The sequence below is a fragment of the Equus asinus genome, chromosome 21 (assembly GCF_041296235.1).
Source record: "Equus asinus isolate D_3611 breed Donkey chromosome 21, EquAss-T2T_v2, whole genome shotgun sequence".
In the NCBI taxonomy this organism is placed as follows: domain Eukaryota; kingdom Metazoa; phylum Chordata; class Mammalia; order Perissodactyla; family Equidae; genus Equus; species Equus asinus.
This window is the reverse complement of record NC_091810.1, coordinates 79,262,459-79,289,056: the sequence shown is the minus strand read 5'-3', so window position 1 is coordinate 79,289,056 and position 26,598 is coordinate 79,262,459. Positions and strand designations below refer to the sequence as shown.

The window sequence follows — 26,598 nt, the reverse complement described above, 5'->3', positions numbered from 1 at the left end:
GAGCTAACTTCCGTGCCCATCTTCCTCTACTTTATATGTGGGATGCCTGCCACAGCATGGGTTGACAAGTGGTGCATAGATTCACACGTGGGATCCAAACCAGTGAAACCCGGGCTGCCAAAGTGGAACCTGTGAACTTAACCCCTGCGCCACAGGGCCGGCCCCCTGAAATCATTGATGTTGTTACAAGAAAGCAGGATTTTGGATTATGTTTCCTGAACCCTCTCACCTATTGAGCAAGGGGTGAGCATAGAAGGGCTGTTGTGTGGCTTCCAAGAGAGAACGAGCATCAGGGACTTAGCACAGAGCCCATGGTAAGCTGTCAAAGCACTCCAGCTGTTGTGGATTTGCTGCTTCTTTATAATTATGAGGGTGCCCAACCCCATGCTTGTAAAATGGCGGTGTGCCGTAAATGTTGATCACCGATGACCATTTTAGTGATGCTGATGGTGATAACGGTGTGATGGGAAATTTTACCACCTAGAGATTTGGCCCCGCTCACTAATAGTGCTTGCACCTGGTGAAGGGCCCAGCAATGTGAGCACTTCGGTACCAACAGAATTAATGAGAAATGAGTAAGAGCAATGCCACAGCATCAGTGGAAGATGCCTCTAAAAGGGACCTATGCTTGATAAAAGAAGCATTGTGTACTGTATGTCCATGTGTATTTAAAAACAGAGGAAGTAGAAGTTTAATAATGAGAAGGAGAAGAAGAAAGAAAAGGATTTTTACCTCTTCTAATAAAGACATTATCTTTTGACAGTCGTAGGGTAATTGACATAAAGAATCAGTCTACTGGAGTGGTTGACAGTGAATTGAAAATACATTGAGATTAATTTTCTAATACCAATTCTTTTTATTTATCAGAAACTTTCTCTCTCTCTCTGATATTTACAAGGAAAGAAACAGGAATCGGAGGAAAAATATATATATATGTGGAGAGCTTTGTGGTATGTGGAGTAGCTTGAATCTTCTGGGGTGGAAAGGGATCTTCCATCTGTAATGGTCTAGAACATTCTAGCAGTCAGACTACCACAGGGTAGACTCAAGGCCCAGACAATCAGGTTGCAACAAAGAGAATGTGATTCCTAAGCTCTGGGTGTCCCTCTCACCAAGCTTTCTCTCAGCCCCTGTGTAAGCAGCTTCAACTTTTAAATTAACAAATGTAGTAAAATGTTGTAAATTCCTTGGCTTCCAGAGTAAGTCTTTCAGGAACTAGTAAAACAAAAAGTGGTATATATGAAATGAGGCAAAGGGAGTGGGTGGTGGTTGTCAGGTCACAGATGAAAGAGAATCCAGGTATGTAGCTAGTGACTGTCAGATGGGCATCAGCCCAGACTTGTCACTGGGCAAGGCCTGTGGCATATGGCTGAACACAGCTGTTTGGTCTAAATTGACTGTAGAGAGAAGGCCGGGGCCGGTAGCACATAATGGAGTCCACCCCAGGCTGAGAAGAAACCCAGTTCTCTCTCCTAACTTCTGAGCTAGAGTTTCATGGTGATAAGAATTTGTGGTAACTTAAGTTGGCTTCAGACAGAAGCTCAACATTTTAATGAGGAGGTAGGAGAGAGAAATTGGTCAAGAGAGACATCGGGGAAGAATAGAGGCAGGGCCCACGGAAATTGTGCAAAATGTTGAACGCATTCAGAGGCTTATTTGTTCAGTAATTTAACAGATAAGTACTGAACAAACTTTGTTTTTTGGCACTGTGCCCAGTGTGGAGTATGTAAGGCAACCTGTCCCACTTGTGTTTGACTTTGCTCTTAGAGAAAATAAAAGTGTCTCTTTTCTTAACACTTTAATGCAAACTCCTTAAAATGTATCTTGTTGGATTTTAATATATGTATTTTGTGAGAGGGAAGAGGAGGGTTAAATAAGTTTGGAAAATGGTAGCAAAGTTAACACATTTATTTGCTGTAGAATTCCTCCAGAGCCTTTAAGGCGTATTCTGCACGGCAGCTTTCTAAGAAAAGGGTATAGCAGGCGGAGCTGCCAAACTCATTTGACTGCAGAACACTTTATTTCCAGGAGCTGCTTGTAGAGCTTGCGTCTTGTAGAGCATGCTTCAGCAATGCTGCTTTAGCATCCCATTCGGGGGACACGCAGTCACGTCTGACCATGCGCTGTTCGGTTAGCTGACGTTCCCAGGCTGGCTTGGTCTGAGGTCCTCCCTGACTGGCATTTGTGCAGGGAGCTCATGGGTTGCCCATTTCCGAAGAGCCCGTTTCCTGGTGTAGCCTGGTTCCACAGTGCTGCCCTCTTCAAGGGATTTGCTTTTTAGAATTCTGTTTCAGATGTTGCCGGGGATTAGCCCTCATTGACAAAACCACACACACAAAAAGGCTGAACGTGCATATGTGTATGCTTGTGTTAAACATTGATGCTGAGACGCTGGGCCCTGGATCCTGTAAGTCATGTCACTGTGTAGGCAGTCGGAATAAGAAGGCTGATGTGGTGAGAGGGAGCATTGCACCAGGAGTCAGAGAACCCAGCTGGATCCACATCTCAACTGCCAGTTTGTAGCTTCAGGAATTTGAGGATGTTATTTTAGTATCTCTGGGCCTCGGTTTCCTCTGCAGTAGAAGAGGAATGATATACATGTAACACATCAAGCCCTCCCACCCTCTCCTACACCCAGGGCAGACATTGCTGAGCAATCAATCTTCCCACTAAACACAGAGAGAGCCTCAGATAGCTTTGCAACACGGCGTAGAGCCTCAGATAGCTTTGCAACACGGCGTTCTCACCAATCACTCTGATCTGAGAGGATGAAACATGCTGTCATTCCCAGACTTGATGAACAATAGAATCTAAGATCTGAGATTATTGCTCTCACAACACAATTCATGGGAAGAGGAAAGTGTCAAGGAGAGGCGAGTGGCCCCTGACTGATGAAGGAGCGCTGTGGGAAAGAGCGGTGGGCAGAAAGCTGGTGTGTTCCTCCCTGCCCAATGACATTTGGAGAAGGTCCAGTTGGATTGTATGATGAATTCACAATTTGGGCAATTGGGAATTGACTTATAAACAGAATGGACATTGGTTATTCTAAAGGAGTCAGGGGAGGGAAGTTGGAACCTAGGGGGTGGACTCCAAGCTATGGGACCGCCCCCCATCGCTTCACCCCTGCACGTGGACACCTGTTGTGAGGAGGCTTGAGGCAGGCCTAGGCAAGTCCACCTTCACAGTCTGCTGGCTGGCGAGCGTGTCCAGCTTGGGACGAGTATGCGGCATCCTGCAGATGAGTTTCTTTTCACTATTTCAAACATCAATTAGTAAGAAAACTAAGGCTCTCCAGTCTTGGATGACCTTTCCAGAGGACTCCACAGCTGTGACAGAGCGACGAGCTGGTAGGAACATCCTGTTAATAACCAACATCTGAGTGAAGTGCAAATTGCTTTACACTTGTGTGGGATTAGCCTCCAAGCTCCCGTATGAGGAGGATCTGACAGTAGCTGCAACTTGGAGTGACCTGCAATCCAACACCTTCCCACTCCCCAGCCTGGCAGGCTCTGGCTGCTTTTAGCAGCAGGCATGAATTTTGTGAGACAGTTTCTGATTGCTTGATATTTATGTGCCAGCTTACAGCTGGAGTGGGGGGTAGAAGGCAGCTGATGTAGGATTCCAAAACACCATTTATGTTATAGAATCTTTTATGTCCTCTCAGCTTCGAGCATCCAGATTTCTCCTGAGCCATTCTAAAGGGGCTCTAGCCAAGTGGAGAAACTTGAAGAGCAAAATATAAAAGGAGGGGGAAGAGAAAGTTTGAAGAAAGGAAAAGGTGTGCCAGACACTCAAGAGTCACGCTGGGAAGCCTGCGCAGGGTCTGTTATCCAGCTGAGGGTGTTAAAGATTGTTTTCCTCTCAAAGAGCGTTTGGAGTATTGAGTGTTAGGAAGGGCCCTACTTGAAACCACTGTGGTCAGAGGGTACCTGAATGAATTTGTCCTTTTCAAGAGAGATGCCGTGTCCCAGGAGAGAGCTTTCAGGGAAAGCCCAAGTGGCTCCATCACTTAATAGCTGGGTGACTTGGGGCAAGTTAACCTCTTTGACCCTAAGTTTCCTCATGTGTAAAATAATGATAGTGACACTAACATGGTTGTTGGGATAATGTATGTGAAGTGGTTAGATCAATGCCTGGTGCATACTAAGTGCTCAGTAAATGTTCCTTATGATCCATTACTGAACATGTTGGGGAATAGGATGTTGTGGCTAAGAGGAAGTTACCACATATATCATATATAGATTTCCAGTTTTCAAACTCTTAAAAGACTATATAATCCATTCATCATGATCCTCCTGATAAGACACAATTTCTCCTACCCTTGGGATTCAGAAGGCTCTTCCAGGTTTTGCATTATCTTGGGCCATTTTTAAGAGCATTGCTGAAACAGTCAGGGTTCCAGCAGAAAAAGAAATGTTGATGACACACTTAGAGACGTGTGGGCGAAGTTAAAGGAGTCAGCAAGGGATGCTGAGATGCTCTGGGGCTGGCAATAGTGGGAAGCCACCTCTGAGCTTCATGGGCAGGCAGAAATGGCAGTGTTACTGGAACCCAAGGAGAGCTGGAGCCTTACAGGCAGGACTACTAGGAGGGGCCTGTAGGGGTTTGGCGTCTAGTGAGAGCCTGTTCCTAGTTCATGGACAAGTGTCTTCTCACTGTGTCCTCACATGGCAGAGGGGCAAGAGGGCTCTCTGGAGTCTCTTCTATAAGGGCACTAATCCTATTCATAAGGACTCCACTCTCATGACCTGATCACCTCTCAGATGCCCCCACCTCCAAATGCCATCACGTTGGGGCTTAGGTTTCAACATGTGAATTTTGAGGGGACACAAACATTCAGTTTATAGCACTTGAGTAGATATTGAAATTACTGCTATCTAGGGTCTACCCCACACAGAGCCTAATTTTACTGGTCTAGAGATCCCCAGATGATTTCAATGTGCAGCAAAGTGTGCACGCTGCTGCTGTCTACTGGAATCACATGGGGATCTCCAGACCTATTAAATCAGTAGTTCATTAATCTCCAGGGTGATATAGCTGACACAGGCTACCACAGAATGTCCAATATGGTAACCACTAGACATATGTGGCTATTTAAATTTAAGATAATTACATTTAAACAAAACTTAAAATTTAACTTCTCAGTCCCACTATCCACATTTCAAGTGTTCAATAGCCACATGTGACGGATGGCTACCATTTTGGACAGTGCAAATATAAAATATTTCCATCATCATGGAAAATTTTATTGTACAGTGCTGGTACAGTGACAGAACCCCCCAAGCTAAGTGGGCTGGGGCTCAAGGCAATGAGACAGAACTGAAATCAGGAAACTAAGCCACACAAGCTAAGCACTCACGCTGGGGAAGAGGGACAGCTATGGAGGACACAGAGGTGTTTGATACAGGAAGATACATTTGAGACCTCTGCCAATATGCTGATCCAGTCAGGATTGGCCCAGGCTCTGTGTGGATGGAGACAGCAGCCTAGAGGGGCTGTGGAGGGCAACAAAAGAAGAGGAAGACCCAGGACCCATCGTTGTGGTACTTGAGACCTCTCTGAAGGTGCCTACAGATGATACTCATTTCATTTACTTCTAAGCCAGACTCTTGGGCAAGTGGTGTGACTCTACCATCTACTTTGAACAGCATACGCCTGGGGATATGTTTAGTGGTGAAAGGACTATCTAGCTTTAGGCTCTCCAGCAGGACCATCCCCAGGGCACCATAAATAGAACCCAGCTGGCACAAGAGGCCCTGTTACTTGAGAGCCAGTTTAAGACCATAGCGAGGAGATAAAGGGAGGGTTCAATGGATCAATAGCAAGAGGGAGAGAGTGAGACTTTTGTAATCCTGGATCACTTATTCAGTTAATCTAGAGCATTTGAAGATTTTACCATGTGGTGTGTGAGCAGTGTCTTTTCAGAGTTAAATCTTGGAGAGGTACCAGGTTGGATGTTTCTTGAGAGAGGCGGAATGGTATGTTAGTGTACTAGGACTGCTGTAAGAAAGGGCCTCAGACTGGGGGCCTTAGACAACAGAAATTTATTGTATCACAGTTCTAGAGGCTAGAAGTCCAGGATCAAGGTGTTGCCAGGTTTATTCCTTCTGACAGTACTAGGGAGAATCTGTTCCATGCTCTCTCCTGGCTTCTGGTGGTTTGCTGGAAGTCTTTGGTGTTCCGTGGGTTGTAAGCACAACGTTCCAATCTCTTCCTTCATGTCCAAAGGGCATCTCTGTGTGTCTGTGTCCAAAGCTCCCCTTTTTATGAGACATCAGTCATATGAGGTCAGGGGTCCACCCTACTCTAGTAGGACCTCATCCTAACTTCTAACTTCCATAACAACTCCATTTCCAAATGAGGTCACATTCTGAAGTACTGGGGATTAGAACCTCAACATATGAGCTCTGAGGGACATAATTCAACCCAGAACTAATGGTGTAGTAGGAAGAGCATATATTTTGCAGTTGGACAGACCGGGTTGAGCCTTGCTTTTGCCACTGCTTTTCTGATGCAGTTTTATTTTATCATCTGCAAAAGAAGGATGATATATTTAACAGAATCGTTGGTAAAATGATAAATCAGTGGTAAAATGAAGCACTATTCTATGTATCACCACTTAAGAAAAAAATACTTCCAATTAAACAGTGGCGTATCATCAATTATAACATGCATCTGAGTTTTAAATATGTGAAATTGTGAAATCAAAGTATGTTTTAAAGTCGATGAAGGTAAGGACTGAAGATAACTTGTAAAGTGCCTTCTCTAGGAAAGTAAGAAATTGTACAATAAAGGTGCATCATTTTTTCTCCACCCCTTCCTTTGTCTGAGCAGAAAAGGTACCATTACCATTGGTCACCACCCTACTTGTCATCCATTTCAAGAAGGAATTGAATAATTTACTAGGCAGTGGTTAAAATGAATTCCTAAGGAGGTGGCTTCTGTGAAGTGTGTTATTGCCATCACAAAACTTTATGATCGCTTCAAATAGGGGGTGTCTTCTGGGCTTTCTCTCTGGGGGATCCCACTCTTTATTCCTGTCTTGGCTAATAAGTCCACTCATGTGGATTGTTCTGAGAACCAGCGAGCACTTGGAGAAGTTTCTCTATTTGTTTAGTTGGGGTTGAAGGTGGGTTGGACTAATAGGGAATTTTGAGGCGTATACAGTTCTGTGTTTATCAGGACTAGCCTCCATATTGGAGGATAGTTAGCATCCTGTGATGTCACCCCATCATTGTGACAAACCCAAATGCCCCTACACATTTCCACATGCCCCCTGGGAAAGTGGGTATTTCCCTCATTAAGAACCAGTAAGCTAGATGAATGTGTCAAGGTGCAAAGTCAGCTTCAGCCCAGGATTTTATAATAAGTTAAGGAGAAGCAAAGATTGACAATCAGGCATATTTTCAGTCTTAGGAACTGGTGAGCAGGAACTCCCCAGTCCATGTGTCACATCAGCCAGACTGCCAGAAATGATGTAGACATATCACAAAAATGACACAAGGAAACTCAAATTTCCACATGTGATTCCTTAAATAACCAGCAAAATGTTAAAGAGTTTAGTCCTATCAAAGTAGAGAATCCACTTAAATTGAAAATAAAAGCCATATCTCACCAGCACCAACCTCTCTCTCTCTGTTGAGTGATATTGAAACCCACAACTTGTTTGTTGCAGCTATGGGGCAAGCCACCAGCCCTGGGGCCAGTCACTTCAAATCAGCAGCCATAAGCAACTGAAATCTTGAAATTCAATAATGCAATTTCTGGTGGCTTAGTGATTTATCTTATTGTATAAATTTTATTTGGTTTAATATGTCCCCTTGGAAGTTACATGGTTTGAAAAATTATCTGTAATAAATCCTTTATTTTTGAACATAAAGTTCTCCATTCTTTATTCAGAGAAAATTAGTTTCTCCCCACCCTCACTAACTAAATATTGAGGAAATATTTAAGGAATATCAGTTTGAAGGAATATCTAATTATAAGCCCGCCCTGGGTGCCCTCATGTCTCTCTCTCGGGCCCATGTCATTCTTCACCAGCCCTGTTACCCTTGGGATAAAGCCTGTACTTCTCCAGGAAACCTTAGACCATTCAGTGACTGGCATCAGTTTTGGCTCCTGCCTTTACCTTCTCCCCACTAATAGCATCACATTGTTTAGTGTTCACCTCCCAATAACCTCACCTCCTTTGCCTGTGGCAGTTCCAGCCCTTGGAAGCCCAAGGAGCAGACAGTCATCCTGCACTTACTCTTGAACCATTTGTTGATGACACACTGACCTTGTCCCCCAAACAATCCAATCTTTGTGGGCCCCCATTGTGTCTCCAGTGTGCCCACTGGACAAACCAGATCTCCAGAGACACAGCCACAGCCTCATTCATTGACTTTCCCCATGAGTTCTACATTTTATGTTTGTTGTCTGGCTCGTGCATTAATTTGAGCAACAGTTTCAGTGGACAATCTTCAAATTTGCGTGACTATATAGCATAGAGGTGAAGAATCTTACCTCTTGAAAGCCATGTGAAGTTGGGAAAGTTATGGGGTCTGTCTGCCTCCCGGTAAGGGGCTAATAATAGTGCCTACCTCATAGTGTTGTCGTCGGATGAAAAGAGAGTGCCTGTCAAAAGATTTGAATGCACCCTTCACCAAAGAAGATATACAGATGCCAAAGAAGCTTATGAAAAGATGCTCGACATCCTTAGTTATTAGGGAAATGCAAATTGAAACCACAATGAGATCCCACTACACATGTATTAGAATTTAAAAAGTTAAACATACACCTATTTCACTCCTAGGTATTTACCTAAGAGAAGAAATATATGTCCAGACAAATGCTTGTATATAAATATTCACGGCAGTTTTATGTGTAATAGCCAAACTGGAAACCACTCAAATGTCCGTCAATGGAATATTACTCAGAAATAAAAAAGATGAACCATTGATGCACAAACGACAATGAATAAATCTCAAAATACTTATGCTAAATGAAAGAATAAAGACCAAAAAAACTACATACTGCATACAATTTATATATTATTGCAGAGGATACAAACGGATCTACCATGACAGAAAGTAGATCAGTAGTTGCTTGGGAACGGAAAGGGTCGGGGGTGGGGTGAGAGGAAGGCATTGCAAAGAGTCATGAGGAAGCTTTTCTGGGTAATGGATACGTTCACTATCTCGATTGTGATGATGGTTCAGTAGAATATACATACGTCAAAACTCTTGGGGGGGGAAGGGATAAAGGGGCACATATATGATGGTGGGTAAAGATTAGACTACTGGGGGGCTGGGCCCATGGCCGAGTGGTCAAGTTTGAGTGCTCTGCTTGGTGGCCTGGGGTTTTGCCCATTCGGATCCTGGGTGTGGACGTGGCATGGCTCATTGGACCATGCTGGGACGGTGTCCCACATAGCACAACTAAAGACACTCACAACCAGAATATACAACTATGTACTGGGGGGCTTTGGAGAAAAGAAAAAAAAAAGAAGAATATTGGCAACAGTTGTTAACTCAGGTGCCAATCTTTAAAAAAAAATTAGACTACTAGGGGTGTGTAAGATAGAGTGTAGTCAGAAATTGATAAATAATAATGTATACTCGAAATTGCACAATGTTATAAACCATTATGACCTCAATAAAATTGCTTGGAAAAAAAACCCTTCTGAAATATACACTTTAAATAGATGTGATTTATTATATGTAAATCATACCTCAATAACGCATTTTTTTAAGTGAGAGCCTGAGACAAAGCAGGCCTTCCATAAGCATTAACTGTTATAAACTTTAGTGTTATGCTTCAAAATGTTTTAGATGAAATTTGTGAAAGAACATCTCATCAAAAGCAATATTCAATGGTTGATTCTATCACCATCATACCATAACCTAGCTGCAGTTTTCTTTTCTTTTCAGGGATGCTCAAGAATAAACATGAATTCAAAAAATGGTCCAGACTTTGAGGTCAAAAGGCATGAGTTCATGTGCCCATTATATTGTCCAGTACCTTGTGCTGACATTTGACTTTGATTTTTCTCATATATAAAATAGTAGAGGGGCCAGCCCAGTGACATAGTGGTTAAGTTGGCATGCTCTGCTTTGGCAGCCCCAGCTTTGCAGGTTCAGATCCTGGGCGTGGACCAAAACACTGCTCATCAAACCATGCTGTGGCAGCGTCCCATATACAAAATAGAGGAGGATTGGCATGGATGTTAGCTCAGGTCCAATCTTCCTCACCAAAAAAAAGAATAGTATAGAGGTGCATCACATGATTGCCATAAGAATCAAATGAAATAAATTGATGTGTGTTCTGCAAACCATAAAGCAGCACTGTTATATCAGTCTTCATGATTAGGGAGGAGAGGATGTAAGTGTTCACATTTTTGCAGACTTGGTAACAGAGAGCCAGCAAGATAAAATAAACCTTGACAGAAAATATTTCACACAAGAGCGAGGGATAGACCCTACATCTCCTGAATTTCCTTACTTGGATATTCCCACATCAGAATTGCCTGGCAGACTTTTAAAAATACAAATTTCTGGGTCCCCCATCCCATATTTACTAAATCAGAATCCCTGGGGGTAGGAACAGGAATCCAAGTTTTAAAGAAAGGGGCTCAACAGATTCTGATGCAGCTGGCAGCAACAGTCAGTGCGTGGTCTTTTGGAAACATATGCCTTGACCTTGATGTCTCTCAATGAGAAACATGGGCCGTCCTGGTCTCTGTTGCTCAGGTTAAACCTGGTTTCAGTCTCCAGAAAAGATAATGCACGTCCCATAATGACTGGGAATGCAGAATATTTTGAAACATCTTCCAAATACACATTTGGTATCCTGAGCACATCCCCTATCATCATTCTTCTGTTTTCCTGAGCACCTATACTCAGGATTCGTACTGGCCCTGAGATTATCTATCTTGGTAATGCAAATGCTTGTTACTTTCTTTCTTTCCAACCAGTCTTTTCCCTCGCAAAACCAAGTCATTCGGTGTTGCATGCTGGCAGCTCACCTTGGATAGTCTGTCTGAGGGGTGGCTTGATACCAACATCAAATTTATATGTATGTGGGATTACCATTTGAAAAGCAAGAAGTGAGAGGAAAAGCAGAGGGATTGGTGCCCAATCAGCGATTTGTGCCACTTGGGGTGGTTAAAACAGAGGAACAAAGGCTAGAGTTTCCATCTCCTCCCATCTCTTATCGTCTAAACCAGCCACGACTCTATTCTTCCATCCACAAGGAAAGAAGACTCCTTTTCTGTGTCTTGAGGATGTCAAATCCACTTATAAGTTATATCTTGGGGGTTATTTTAAAATTCTCTATCAAAAGAAACCACATGAATATAATTAAATCTCTTATCATATGGATCATTATTCTATGAATTTGGACCAGATGTTGCAAAAATGTCTTTAGGGGTCAGGCAGGGAAAATCATTGAGGGAGAAGAGCTTGTAAGATGGAGAATGAGTGCCTCACCTGAATGGGGCAGTCCCCAATTGTTGCCATGTATGAACGTATCCTTAGGTTGCAAGGTATTTTGATTGTTTTACCAAAGAGGTGGCAGCAAAAAATAGCCCTTCTTTTATGTTGGCAAATTAAGGGAAAATTACTTTTAAAAGGGACAAATAAAACACCTTCAAGTCAGCTTGAATTTGCACACTATCAGTATATGACCTCTGATTTTTATTATTCAAAACCATAATCACTTAATAATTGAAAAGAAATTATGCCAATACAGTAAATCCTTGCACTCATACGATCAGTCAATAGCTATTCAATCCTGACCCCAGAAGGAACACTTTGTAAGAATATAAAATTCAGCTCATATAGAAGCTGAGTCTTCGTGGGAAGCTAGAATAGTCAGATAACCATTGGTCTGAACAATAGCTTGTTGTAAAATGCTAATCAACAGTAGGTTGGGACTTGGTTTTCTGCCTGTTGGGCAGCGGCATGACAGAACCATATTCTCCTTCTCCTTGCAACCTGGATTGTCCATCCCACCAAGAACAGCAGGTGGTGATCCTTGTAGGATAACCCTCTCTCACACAGGGCCCTGCATAGGAAGGCACAGAACCAGGGACAAAGCACTGAACTCAAGAATGTCAGGGGAGGCTGCAGCAAGTATTGAATATTCTTTGCTGGATAACATGTATATGTATGATATGGTCACAGATTGTCTTCTCTTCATTTTGTTGAGAGACTTTGCCTGTACTCTAAAGAAAGCGGGGTAATGTTTTTCACAGTTGGTGCTAATGAATGACACTTGGGAAGTATCCAATAAACCATGTTTCTATTTGAAAGTCAACAGTATGTGCAGGCTCCAGTTGATTTGAAGATATGAGTGATGGTTCTCTCCAGTTGAGAGATACTGTGGGATTTTAGGTTATCTCTAACTTGGTCCTTTAAGGCTTCCCAGATATATTCGTATATCAGGGCCTCAGCCTGCCCCTCTCTGTTCTCCCACTCTCTGATGTCCTGCCAAGTCCTCCCTTTGGCTGACTCCAACCAGAACCCAGAGGGCAAGGGAGCCCAGGAAATTCAATCCAGAGAGGTCAGCCACCAGGGACACAGAGTAGGGCAGAAAGCGGCAGATATGAGTCTGGGAGAGGGGGGCAAATGAGAGTTATCATCACAGAAGGCAAGGGGAATCATAGCTCTTGGAATATTAGAGAAGGAAGGGATTTTTTCACCAACTAATGCTCTAATCCTCATTTTGTTGATGAGGAAACTGAGGCCTGGGGAGTTGAAATGACCAAGGAAGCATTATAAACCCAATAAAAGGCATCCTTGAGACCAAAGGCTGTTATCTTCATATCCATTCTCATGGCCTTTCCACTTCATTATGCCGGGAATCAGGATTTATGAAACTTTAGGATTGGCTAAAATGGGGCACCTACACAGTCATTTGCCATTGCTGTGCCCTTCAGACATGAGGAATCGATGACAGATATCTTTCCTCCTGAGCCCAGATGTGCCCTCAGACTCCTTCTCATCCTAAGGCTCCAGGCAGCCACTAACAATCCGTCGTGTTGCCCTATTACTAACAATCCAACATGCTCTAAATCTTTGAATACAAAGCTTCGGATTATTCTAAGAAGATTTTCCTGCTTGACACACGGCTTATTCTCTGAAGGTGCTTCCTTGAAGACTTTCAAACTGCTTGCCCTGGTGACTTGGTGGCGGGTGTTTATAGTTTGGAAGGAGGGGAAGCACCATAAGATTAATTCTCCTGAAGGATTATAATAAAAGGCCCTAATCCCTGATGGGTTTTCTCTTTCTCTCTCCTTGCAGGTTGACAGAACGGAGGTGATTCGCACCTGCATAAACCCAGTGTATTCAAAACTGTTTACTGTGGACTTTTACTTTGAAGAGGTGCAGCGCCTGCGGTTCGAGGTCCACGACATCAGCAGCAACCACAACGGGCTGAAGGAGGCCGACTTCCTGGGTGGCATGGAGTGCACGCTTGGCCAGGTGGGTTGACAGATGTCCCTTCCTCCCTCCTTGCCTTCTTAGTGCCTTTCTTCCTCCCTTTTTTCCCTCTCTCCTTTTATACAATCCTCGCTTTCTTTCTCCTATTGATTTTCTTTATTTTAACATGTAGCATTTTATGACTGCCCATGCACTGTCACATCCGTTATCTTTAACGTTAGATTTACATAGGGATGATGCTGCAAATATGTGTAGTGTTCCTTATTTTGCAAAATTAACCATTTTCTCTTCTGACTTCATTCTGTCAGTCATTTATTTAACAAGTATGTGTTGAGTGCTTCCTCTTCTCTGCTTGTGTGTCTGTTACAGCCTTATCCTGACACATTATAAATTCCCATCTCCCAACTCAACTGTGAGAACCCCCACACACGGGGTATTGCTCATTCACGTGTGCTCCAAGCCTGTGGTGACAACAATAGCCCAAGAGAGGACTAAATAGATATCTGGTGAATGAATAAATGCTTTTACTTCATCCTCACAACAATCATGTGAAATAAACATCATTATTATATCCATTTGTCAGTGAAAAGCCAAGACTCAGAGGTCAAGCGACTTGCCGGAGGCCCCACACTAAAGAGTGGCAGAGTTAGAACTCGAACCAGGTCAGCCTCACTCTAAACCCCATCATTTTGCTTCTGTAACACCTTTCCTTTTTCCCTCCCCTTCCTGCGGTATCCAGAACTTTCATAGATGCTGAGGAGAGATCTAAATGAAGAAATAATCCTTGTCCTCAAGAAATGGACAAGGTAATTGGAGAAGGCATGCCATATGCACCTCAATAGAGCAATTCATGACGTTCTGTAAGCTGTAGTGAGACAACATATCCTGGGCTCTATACAGACGGTTGTGGGCCTTCAGGGGAGGGAGAGATTTTCTGCTGATAGAGTCAAAGAAAGCATTTGTGGGACCAAACTTTGAAAAAATATGGTCCAGGCATTGAAGAAGGAGGAGGGAGAGCTTTCAAGTAAGAAAGCAATGTAAACAAGGCCTAGAACCACCATGGCGGAGTAAAGAGCTGAGGAGACCGGTTTCACTGAATCAAGGTCAGATGCTCATTTACTGTGAAACCAGTGAAGCTTAAACTTCAGAGCCCCTCCCTCGTGTGGACTCCCTCCAAGGCTCTGTGTCACATTTTTATGTGTAGTTTTGTGCTTTTTTCTCAAAGAAGGATTCCCAATCATATAAGCCTCAAGCCCTGCAAGACCTGGATCCACCCTCTGCAGAGGTAAGGGTCCTGTTTAGGGATTAGTAAGAGAGGGTGCCTGGCAGAGAGGCGGGAAGCATGCTTGTTTGTTTGTTTGTACCCTGCCTCAAACCACTTACTGCTAAAAGAAATTCTCCCATACGAGTGCTGAGTGACAACACAGGTGATCTCCTCAGTTACTCTTTTCCAGAAAATATAGTGATTGAGTTCATAGGATCATTGCTTGTTCCTTGAGTGAAAGCCAAAAGCTTAATGTGGAAGTACAGCTGAGGGGAGGCAGAGAGAGGAGCTGGAATATTCTCCATAAATATAATCTCTCTCGTGACTTTTGAAAAGAGTTGATAGCAGATAGTTCTAGGGTCTTGCCAGGTGTAGTGCCCTATAAGTGGGCATTGAATAAATAAATGAATAGGGGCTAGCCTGGTGGCATAGTGGTTGGGTTTGCACGCTCTGCTTTGGTGGCCCGGGGTTTGTAGGTTTGGATCCCGGGCACAGACCTACACACCGCTCAGCAAGCCATGCTGCGGTGCCGTCCCACATACAAAATAGAGGAGAATGGTTAGCTCACTGACAACCTTCCTCAAGCAGAAGAGGAAGATTGGTAACAGATTTTAGCTCAGGGCCAATCTTCCTTACAAAAAAAATAAATGAATGAATGAAGGAATGGTGGATTTGAGATGGAATTCTGTAATGTATAAATAAAATAAGAAGGTGATTAAAATGGCATCTTTAATAGATAAAAATGAGCTACTCTAAGATTCTCCCTTATATGGTGGTCATCGCTCTCATGAATAAAAGTTGTATTCCATCCCAAGAAATAAATGTAGATCCATTAAGAGTCACGTGAATAAAAAATCTTTTTCATCTAAAGCTTTGATAATTTTGTCTTTGTCAATGACCGTCAAATTTACATCTTTCACAAGGCTCATCTTTTCAACATCCAGTAAGTCCTTGTGCTAGGCATTGTGCCAGGTGCCAGCAATATAGTGGGAAGCCAAACCATTGTCCCTGCCTTCCAGCAGCTCACAGTCTAGTTAGGGATAAAGATGGCAAACAAATAATTACACAAGCAATTAATTAAATTGCAACCATTGTTAGGGAAAAGTACAGAATAAGAGAGCAAACACTGAGAGAATGGTGTCAGATGGAGAGGGGGGTCAAAGAAGCCTTCCGAAAGGAAGTGACATTCACACTGAAACTTGGAGGGAGTGTGAATGTGCATCAGGTGAGAAGAGAGAGGAAACACTTTCCAAGCAGATGGGAACATTACATACCAAGCCTCTGGATTCAGGAAGGGGTTTGGCATATGGTGCAGAGTATCTTCATTTGGGTTTCCCAGGAAGCCGACTGTGAGATAGGAAGTCAAAAGAGGTGAATGAAACACCATAATGGAGTAAAAAAGAGAGACAGGAAGAGGAAGGCAGCCTATAAGGGTGTGTTGTCAAGCCAGCTATGACTGTGGGCAACAAGGACTTAATTCTACTGGGGAAATTCTGGAAGCTGGTATATAGCAAACAGGACAGAGTTATCTCACCCTAGGGATGAGGGAATTAAGGTATTTATACACTTGGGGATGTATATACTCTCATCAGTCATTGAGGGATGTTTCCAGGCTGGGAACGTTAATCCCCTGGGGTTTATGGATTATTGCTTGGGCCTCGAAGCAGGCTGCAAAACTACAAGAAGCTTGCAAGCAAAGAAATACAGGTGCTAGTGGTGAGAAGTCAGTGATGTGCACCCAAGTTATAAGGCCTGGCAGCATCTGCTACACAGGCTCTTTTGGTTGCTTGTCCAATAGCCAATTTCCCCCATCTTTTAACTGTCAGACCCTGATCATTTTCCACCAAGTAGCCATGTAGAAAATAGCCCTATCCCTAGCTCAAGAGTGAATCCTAAGTAACCTCAGCCAACCATACAAATCCCATCCCCCCTTTGCCCAAGATTGGTTTAGGTGTGGGCTTGTGGCCAGTTCTAACTAATGAGATATGAGAATTTTTCTTGGAAAGATTTTCTAGCCTAAAAAAAAAAGAGACACACATGAAGAAAGAGTTCCTCTCTTCCTGTGATTCCTGGAACCTCTGCAGCCGTCGTGCAATGATGCTGAGGATGAGAGCAACCCTTAGCAGAGGTTGGAGCCAAAAGATGTGGAGGCACAGGCCTGTCATGCTGCACCTCCTTATTATGGGAGAATAAAGTGTCCTACTGTTAAAGCCCTTTGGGATGGAATTTTCCATTCCTCGAGCAAAAAGCATCATGCTTGATACAGAGCTTATGAGGAACTGAAAGATGGCCAGACCATCTGGAGTGGGGTGAACAAAGGGAAATTGGGGGAGTTCATTGGCTTAATTTCCTTAATCTCTCAAGATGAGGAATTTATAGAAGTGAGCACTGAGGATGAGATTACAAATAGTCCTTTCTAAATATATTTTGACACTTTGGAAAGAGCTTCCAAACTGGTAGTTTCATTTGACCCTCTTGACAATGCTGGGAGGACAGGTGTCATCTGCTTTTTATAATGAAGAAAACTGAGGACCAGAAAGATTCAGTGTCTTGACAGAGCCAAGATCAGAAGTCAGCCTTTTGATCCTTAATCCAGAGCTCTTTCTTCTCCCATGATTTAGGGAAGGATAGTGTGGGGAGGCCACCTGTTCTGAAAACTCTTTTAACATCATGGCTTATGTGAAACAAATGAACAGCAAGTCAGACTTGTTCAGTGTGGCCCTAAGGCATGTTTCCCAAGCCACATGGCTCCACCCTTGGGTGACATGCTAGCCTCTGCATATTCTCTGTGCATTGTATATTCTTAGGCAACCACCCTCTCATATTTTCAGTCATGTATAGGTGCAACTGACCTTCCCCACACTTTTGAGGTGGGCACTAATTGGCTTAAATCAATTAGAATATCTCTTTTTTTGTGGCCACAGTGATTGAGTGAGGGACGTTATGTAACTAATCAGAGATAATGAGATGTAAGTATATATTTGCTGGAGTCTTCTGGGAAAGAAAAGATGAGGCTGTGAGGTCTGGAAATGGTCCCCTTCAAGGCAAGAACATGGAGCTGCTGGGGGAAGAGGAGGGTGATGACAGGATAACGTGTGGAAGAAGAGGAACAGAAGCTGACACCGCCAGGGGAGGAGAGAAATGGAGAGAAATGAGGTGATATTATTTGCACACTAGATAAAGTCTTGTCTGAAGCCAGCCTTTCCTGGGAATTTTGGCTGAAAGCTTCCCTTTATTATTTAAACCACTATAGGCTAATGCTTTTTGCCCCTTGCAACATGGAGTTATAACTGATCAGCCATATTCCAGAGAATCCCTTTCTTAGGCCATAGCGACCTTTTCAAGCTCCAAGATCCTATAACCCATCTGCATTTCATTCATTTTGCAACTCATTCTACATTGCCTTGAGAAGTTCCTTTTTATAGGCTCATTAAAATCATTTCTCTCTTAATTAGCATTTGTTTGTGTATGTATTCATCTGGCCCCCATAGCCATATTACCAGTTTCTTAAGGCAGAGGCCACAGACAGTACTTCTTGTGCCTAATGCAACACCATGCTTCATACATCACACATGCTCAGGTCAAATTTTTTGATAAGTTAAATTTCAAAATTTCAGATAAATATGAACTTCTATTTTCACGTGATTAAGTTTCATTCTCTCATTTATTCATACTTTCAACAAGCATTTATCAAGTGCCTGGATATGCCAAGTGCTGTAGTAGGTGCTAGAGGCACAGAGATGAAAAAGACAGAGGCCCGGCCCTAGAAGAGCTTGTAATGAGCTGAGAGACACAGACCAGTAAACAAATAATCAAAGTGCCTATTACTAAGTGCTACCGTGAGATGTGTTTCAGAGGCTATAGGAGAAAGACTTACCTCTGCCTAGGGAGAATCAGGGAGGTCTCACAAGAAAGATGCCTCACTCTGGACCTGAATCTTGAAGGATGAGTAGGAATCCACCAGCAGAGAAAAGAAGTAAGGACTCCCTGGGCAAAATGACTAGCACACATAAAGGCACAGCAGCACAAGAAGGACAGAGAACTCTAAGTGGTTCAGCATGGTGGGATGGTCAAGTGAATGGGGAAGGGATAAAGGAGGCTAGACAAGAGAGGAGGAGCCAGACTGTGAGGGTTTTAAGTACCTCTCTTTAAAGTCTGGAGAGCTTAGATTTGATGCACTGGAGACCCTGATGGGTTTTAATGAGGGGAAGGACAAAATTGGATGCATGTATTAGAAAGATCACTCTGACATTCCCGTAATGGTGGATGAAAGAGAGTGGAAGCAGGATAAACCAGTTAGAAAGTTAGTGCAATGACAGGAAAGAGATGAGGAGGCAGTGGTGATGGAAGTTGAGAAGAGGAGACCCAGAGGAGAGTTTGTCCAAGAGCAGAATCAACAAACCTTGGAGACTGAGTAAGGAAGAAGTTCAGGGGCGTCTGGCTTAGGTTACTGGAGGGGCGATTTGACTGTCGTTGAGAGGAATCATACTGAGGAGTACGGTAGGGAATAGAATGTGTTGTTGACGTGTTAAGCCCAGGATGTCTATGAAGAATCTAGAGGAGGTTGCCAGTTGGCAGCTGACCACGTGGATGTGGACATGATACAGATTTAGGAGCCAACTTGCTATAGATGGTAGTTGGAAGCATGAAAGTGGATGAGAGTCCTCAAAGAGGCTGTTTTAGTTTTATTTTTGGAAGGAAATTCATGAACATGCCACATAGGAACAAATATAAAGGATTTTTTTAAATCATTGAGTATGTAAGTACATTCTCCCTTCTTTCAGATAAAAGTGTGAACTTGATGTTTTTCTTGAAATCAAAATCCTTTCTTGGGTGTTTTCTCCGTGCAGAGTAGCATACAGACAGATGCATTCTAATGAGAGCTCCATGAAGGGCAGGCAGTCCTCCTTCACCCTTCCTGGTTTCACAGGCTGTGACACTTTGGTGTGGATGGGAATTTGTCTCTTTTTTCTAAATTGATCTCTCTAGATCAAGCTAAAAGAAAATCCATCAACATTTTCCTTCTTCATAACTTCAGTGGTGATAGAAGGTTCCTTTTCCTCGGACTGCTTAGTTAGGCAGGGGATGGCTGGATTCCGGACCTATTGAGCCACTGCAGGAATGGCGTGGTCAAGGTCTGAGGCACACTTTCATAGTGCTCAAGTGTACACACCGTGGAGCCTGATGATCTAGACTCAAATCCAGCTCAGCTGCTCTCAAGTTCTTACGTCCAGAGGCAAATTCCTACAGCCATTTAAGCCTTAGTCTCTTCATTTGCAAAAATGGAGATAAAACTAGTTCTGGCCTTGAGAAATATTGTGAGATCAATTGAGAAAATACATACAAGGTGCTTAGCAGAGTCCCTGGCACAGAAAGAGCACTCAGGATATGGAAGCTGTTATAAAGGAGGTGAGAATCTGGGAAATGATGGGAAGAATCAACACTGATAGGGACCAACATTGTTTCAGGAGTGAAGGTGGAAGTGAAAAGGATGAAATTATTATGACAGAACACCTGTGTCCTGGGCAATTAGTAAAATTAACTTACAATTTTGTCTCAAGTTTGTTGAGTACTTTATTTAGTCAAAGGATTCAGTGTGTGTGTAATATTTACTCCTCTCAGACTATTTTTAAGTAAAAATGGTTTCAGATCACATCTCTGAGAAGATTGGGGGCAGGTGTTCCAATTCCTGTCTTGCCACAACTGAAGCCCACAAGGAAAGATAAAGTGACTCCCACTACCCACGTAGGAAGTCACACGTTCAGAGTCTGTCTCCTTGAGGCTGTCTACAGGGACTTGCTATGTCCATCTGAATTTGTCACATTCTCACTCTGCCATGTGAAACAGCAGGACTCATGGCCTTTAGGAAAGGAAAATAGCAGTCCTCAGCATGCTAGAAACTGGCGTTGGCTGTGAAGTTGACTACAAGCACAGCGAGTGACTTAGCACTGAGCAATAATGCCAAAGGAAGGTTCGTGTCCTCCAAGAGCACTCAGGCGGAACTGTTTGTTCTCGGCAGATGGATGAGAGGGGTGAATCAGAGAGACGCAGGGTGGTTGGAAAGCTGTGGACTCCTTCTGGGTGAGCTTGGAGACCATCCTTGGATTTCTGTCGGCCAAAAGAAGATCAGGAGCTAAGCCATTTTCCTGCTGCACCCAACAGAGGGCATGCCAAGGAGAAGCATGGTCCCTCACTATCTAAAACAGCAAACTGGCCTTCATTAATATGATGCCTTTGTTTTCTTTCAATGCTTATTTTTTTAAAATTATTTTATTGACATCATATTGGCTTATAACATTGTGTAAATTTCAGGTGTACATTATTATATATCAGTTTCTGTATAAACTGCATTGTGTTCACTGCCAATAGTCTAGTTTTTATCCATCACCATACCTATATGCTTCTTTACCCCTTTCACCCTCCCCTCACTCGCTTCTCCTCTGGTAACCACTAAGCTGTTCTCTTTATCCATGTGTTTGTTTATCTTTCACAGAGGAGTGAAATCATACTGTGTTTGTCTTTCTCTGTCTGACTTAGTTCACTTAGCATAATACCCTCAAGGTCCGGCCATGTTGTCACAAATGGCACGATTTTGTCTTTTTTATGGCTGAGTAGTATTCCATTGTATAAATATAACACATCTTCTTTATCCAATCATCAGTGGGTGAGCATTTGGGTTGCTTCCACATCTTGGCTATTGTGAATAATGCTGTGATGAACATAGGGGCGCATAAATCTCTTTGAATTTTTGATTTCATGTTCTTTGGATAAGTACCCAGTAGTGGAATAGCTGGATCATATGGTATTTCTAATATAATATATATGATATTATATTAATAATATGATATATTATATATATCAAGACATAGATTTTTTGAGAAATCTCCATACTGTTTTCCATAATGGCTGTTCCAGCTTGCATTCCCACCAGCAGTGTATGAGGGTTCCCTTTACTCCACATCCTTTCCAACATTTGCTATTTTTTGGCTTATTAATTACAGCCATTCTGACAGGTGTAAGGCAAAATTTCATTGTAATTTTGATTTGCATTTCTCTAATAATTAGTGATGTTGAACAGCTTTTCGTGTGCCTATTGGCCATCTGTGTATCTTCTTTGGAAAAATGTCTCTTCATGTTCTCTCCCCATTTTTTTTTAATTTTTTTTAAATATTGGCACCTGAGCTAACAACTGTTGCCTATCTATTTTTTTTTTTCTGCTTTATCTCCCCAACCCCCCCCGTAAATAGTTGTATATCTTAGTTGTGGGTCCTTCTAGTTGTGGGATGTTCTCCCCATTTTTGATCAGGTTGTTTGTTTTCTTCTTGAGTTGTATGAGTTCTTTATATATTTTGGAAATCAACCCCTTATCAAATATATGATTTGCAAATATTTTCTCCCAGTTGGTGGGTTGTCTTTTCTTTTTGACATGGTTTCCTTTGCCTTGCAGAAGCTTTTTAGTCTGACGTAGTCCCATTTGTTAATTTTTTCTTTTATTTCCCTTGCCTGAGTAGACATGGTATTTGAAAAGATACAGTTAAGACCGATGTCAAAGAGTGTACTGTCTATATTTTCTTCTAGGAGTTTTATGGTTTCAAGTCTTATATTCAAGTCTTTAATCCATTTTGAGTTAATTTTTGTGTATGGTATAAGATAATGGTCTACTTTCATCCTTTTGCACGTGGCTGTCCAGTTTTCCCAACAGCATTTATTGGAGACTTTCCTTTCTGCATTGTGTTCTTGGCTCCTTTGTCAAAGATTAGCTATCCATAGATGTGTGGTTTTATTTCTGGGCTTTCAATTCTGTTCCATTGACTGTGTGTCTCTTTTTGTGCCAGTACCATGATATTTTGATCGCTATAGCTTTGTAGTATATTTTCAAGTCAGGGATTGTGATGCCTCCAGTTTTATTCTTTTTTCTCAGGATTGCTTTGGCTAATCAAAGTCTTTTGTCGTTCCATATATGTTTTAGGATTTTTTGTCCTATTTCCATGAAGAACATCCTTGGGATTCTGATTGAGATTGCATTGAATCTGTAGATTTCTTTAGGTTCACTGCTTATTCATTCATTCATTCATCCCATAATTTTTCACTCCATCCTGCACCAATACGATGGACAATGAGGCAGAAATAATAAAAATAATAAATATAGCAGCTAACTTTCTCTAGGCACTTTTACTTACCAGCCAGTGGACTAGGTACTCACTATACTTCAACCTATTTAATCAGCACAACATCCCTGGGAGACAGGCACTACCGTTATCATTACTTACACTTAGGAAACTGAGACTTAAGTAAAGCTAGGTAACTTATTCAAGGTCACATAGCTAGTAAGTGGTGGAGCTGGAACTTGAATACAGATCTGTTTGGCTCCTAAGCCCCTCATGATCTTTTCCATTGACTCTAATAGCTTGTCACTCACTAGTGTAAATTATGATGTCACTCTCTTGATGCAAAGCTAGGTTGGAGTTGAAGTGGCTAGAGTGTTTTTTCTTTGTTTGTCTTATACAAAGCTGATAGAGGCAACATAGGAATCATTTTGCAAAAAAATAGCTTTGGTTATCTTTCCTTAAGATTTGCATAATGAATTCACTTTAAATATAATATGGTTTCTTAAATAGCATCAATGTGTCAACCTCCCAAACCAGAACTTTACGAATTCATCACCCGGAAGATGCCCTCCCCTGGCCTTTTCAGCCTCAACCAGGTTGAGGAAACCCATCATCCAAATTCAGTAGTTGCTGCTGGGTTTCATTATTGCTTTTCTTGCAGGCATTTTCTCTTCCTCGTGGCTGGGAGGACAGTGACAACTTTGTGAAGTCCTCCTCTCTTCATTGTGGGGTGGCTGTTCATTCATGTATTTCTTCCCCCAAAGATCAGAAGACATCTGCTAAATCCAAGAACGTCCTGCTTTCTGTCATTGTAAGTGGGCAGGAAAATCTGTGACTTCTTGAAGGAGTCCTAGTCTGGGGGGCTCTGACTCTCATTCATGAGAGAGGGATCGTGTGCCACCTTCCCACAGAGCAGCAGTTCTCAAACTTGAACTGCACCAAAGTCATCTGGAGGCTTATTAAAATATGAAGTTTCCCATCTCTAGAGTTTCTGATTTAGAAGATTTAGCAAGAAAACAAATAATTTACATTTCTAAGCTCCCAGGTGATGAGGATGCTTCTGGTGGGAGGAGCCACATTTTGAGAACCACTGCCTCAGAGTCTTGGGAGAGAAATGCTAATGAATCTTGGACACTGTATCACTAGTTTTAATTCTGAAAGAAATAATGTTTTGGGCAATTATCTGGAGAAATTAAGGAGGACCAAAGAAACATCTTGAGAACAGAAAAAGAAATGCTTTGTAAAGTTTTCAGTCACACAAAGGACGTGTACATGGCCTTGAGGTTATGTTCTTGGTGAAGACCTTGATTTCCAAAGTTTGCTTCTCCATCCACTAAAGGTAGTTGAATGGACATATTATCCAGACTGTTGGTTCTGTTCCTGACACAGGTGAATGTTAGGATGATGTCAGCCACAGTGATCCATGAAAGGACTGGCAGACCACTGGTTGTTAGTGATCAATGGGAATTTGGTCTCAGGTTGGGATGGACCCAATCGGTGGACACTGGGAGTATGATGATGCAGAGGGTGCTATTCAGACTCAATGTAATGGCCACAATGAGATTCCAAAGGTTGGCATTTTGTTGTATAACATCTAATATCCTCATGGCATAAAATTGATGGCCCAGGGAAGTCCAATTTACACATTTCAGCAGGCAACTCATTTTCCTTCTGCTTCTCACATGAAAAGCTTTCCCTAACTTTGCAGAATTACTGTAAGCAGAAGCCACATGAGTGATGAATGATGTCATGAATAAATACCATCATCTTAGCTCCCTTGGACTGGCTGAGAAATCCCGGGAAGCAGTGCTGCTTTCCATGCTGACTGTCTGTTCTGTTCTGCTCATAGGCAGGTGGGATGCACACAGGGTGATTGTGGGTGAGTAAGCTCTCAGCTCTCCAAGGAGAATAAAGTTCATTCTTGCCTATTTCTTTGCTATCTTTGTCAGGCAAATAATCTTCTTAAATTCAGATCCTAGGAAAATCCTTCTGTTTTCTCTGGAGTCCTCCTTTTGCACCTTTAAAATCTCCTTTATGGTGTCCTAGACTGCATCATGAGCCCTAGGTCCTGGACCTGCCACCAACTCCCTGTGAGATCTTGGGCAGTTTGCTTAACCTCTCAGTGACGTAGTCACCTCATCTGTAGAGGGAAGGTTTTGTATTGATTAATCTCTAAGTTACTTCCAGGTCTAATAGTCAATGATTCTCCTTCATCTCTTTCCTTTCCCCTTGTCTCTGAAAGTAAGCGTCCCTTCCTGCATTCTCATCCCTTTTCAGGAGGCTCTCTGCCCCTCACCCCCACCCCTGGCCCATGTTCATCTCAACAGGAGTTAGCATGAGATATTTCCCTCATGCTAAGTCATAGACCTCATTCAACCACAGATTGTACCTCCTACCTAGATACCCCCCAGGAAAGCAGCTCCTTGTGTCTACTTAATTCCAAGGATAGTTTTTAAAAGATATATTTAGTGGATATTAAAATGGGCTCATTCCACATACATTCCCAGTAATATGAGTACAGAGGAGGAGGGCAAGAGATCTGGAACTGGATGGGAATTTGCAAGGACTGATATGTCACTGCTGAAAGCAACTCTAGGTGTTTGTCCTGGTCCCAACCCTTTAAGCCAGGCTGGTGCATGGCACTCAGCCCACAGCCCATGCCACCAGCATGCTCTGGACCTGTCTACCCATGCAGGGAGCCACTTACGCCAACTCGGTTTGAAGGCAGCTCCCCGGGACCTCCACCACAGCTCCCACGTGTGCTTGTTCCCCACCAGCTTTCATTCTAATCCCTCTTCCACCCAACTTAGAACAACTGACTACAAAAATCCAAAGTAAACCCTGTCTCCATGGTGTTTACACATGCTCTCCCTGCCATCTGGCCCTTGTCTTTCCCCTACAAACCTTGTCTTTCCGTATCTTCTCAATTATCAGCATCCTGAGTGCCTTAAATAAAAACATCCTGTACTTGTCTCAACGCTGAAGCATGAGACACTGTAGCACCACGAACTGAATCATCCATGTGCCAAACCGTCAACCTGCCGAAGTCAAATAACCAAAGAGTCAAGTCACCAAATAATACAGTAGTCCCCAAATCAATTCTCTGCTAAATATTTTTATTTACCAAAAATAAGTGTTTTGAATTACTTATAAAGTTTACTACAATATTTTAAAACTTGTGAAGATTTCTGCTGTTTGATTTTTTTGGTTTTTTTAGTTTAGGCTGCTTGTGAAACTGATTATCACAAACTTTTCTGAATATCAACTGTAGCCATAAGAAGACTAAACTCTCTTTTGTCTTTTCTCCCAAAGATGGAAAAAAAATATGACAGTAGCTCTTAAAGTACCCATTTCTTCCTAGACCAAAGGACTAGGAAGATATATTTTCAAATGACAGCAATGATGATATCTACATTGTGGGATTATGCATGATTTTCAGTGTCACCTCCATGTTTTTCTGTATTTTCTAAAAGGAATATACATCACCTCTATAATAAAAAATATTACAATAAATGTTAGTAAAAACAGAATAAGTCCTGCTGGCTTTCAAGAACTCATATTCAGGTAGAGGAGTATGACATGTAAGTGTTGTACAGATTCTGAAACTTTTGGAGAACTTTAAATGTGAAAGAATTCCACTTTGGGAAATTTATGGGAGCTGTCTTGGGATGAGTGAGGTGTTTGCTGAGCTGCGCTCTCTGTTAGGACTCGGAGAGTACATTTTGCAGATGCTGCAGGAAAGCTTTAGTCGGCACCCCATGGCCCACACAGAGGGGGCTTTGCTTGGATGATGTGATTCTGAGCT

The 26,598-nt window shown here is 42.5% G+C and overlaps 1 protein-coding gene across 9 annotated transcripts in view; it reads left to right on the top strand.

The window, feature by feature from the left end:
- Positions 1-26,598, top strand: part of CPNE4 (copine 4) — a 523,946-nt gene that overhangs the window by 344,153 nt on the left and 153,195 nt on the right. For all 9 annotated transcript variants that reach the window (XM_070493180.1, XM_070493181.1, XM_070493182.1 and 6 more), the window contains one exon: positions 13,284-13,463. In XM_070493180.1, the coding sequence (XP_070349281.1) occupies positions 13,284-13,463 (180 nt within the window). The remainder of the gene's footprint in view (positions 1-13,283; positions 13,464-26,598) is intronic.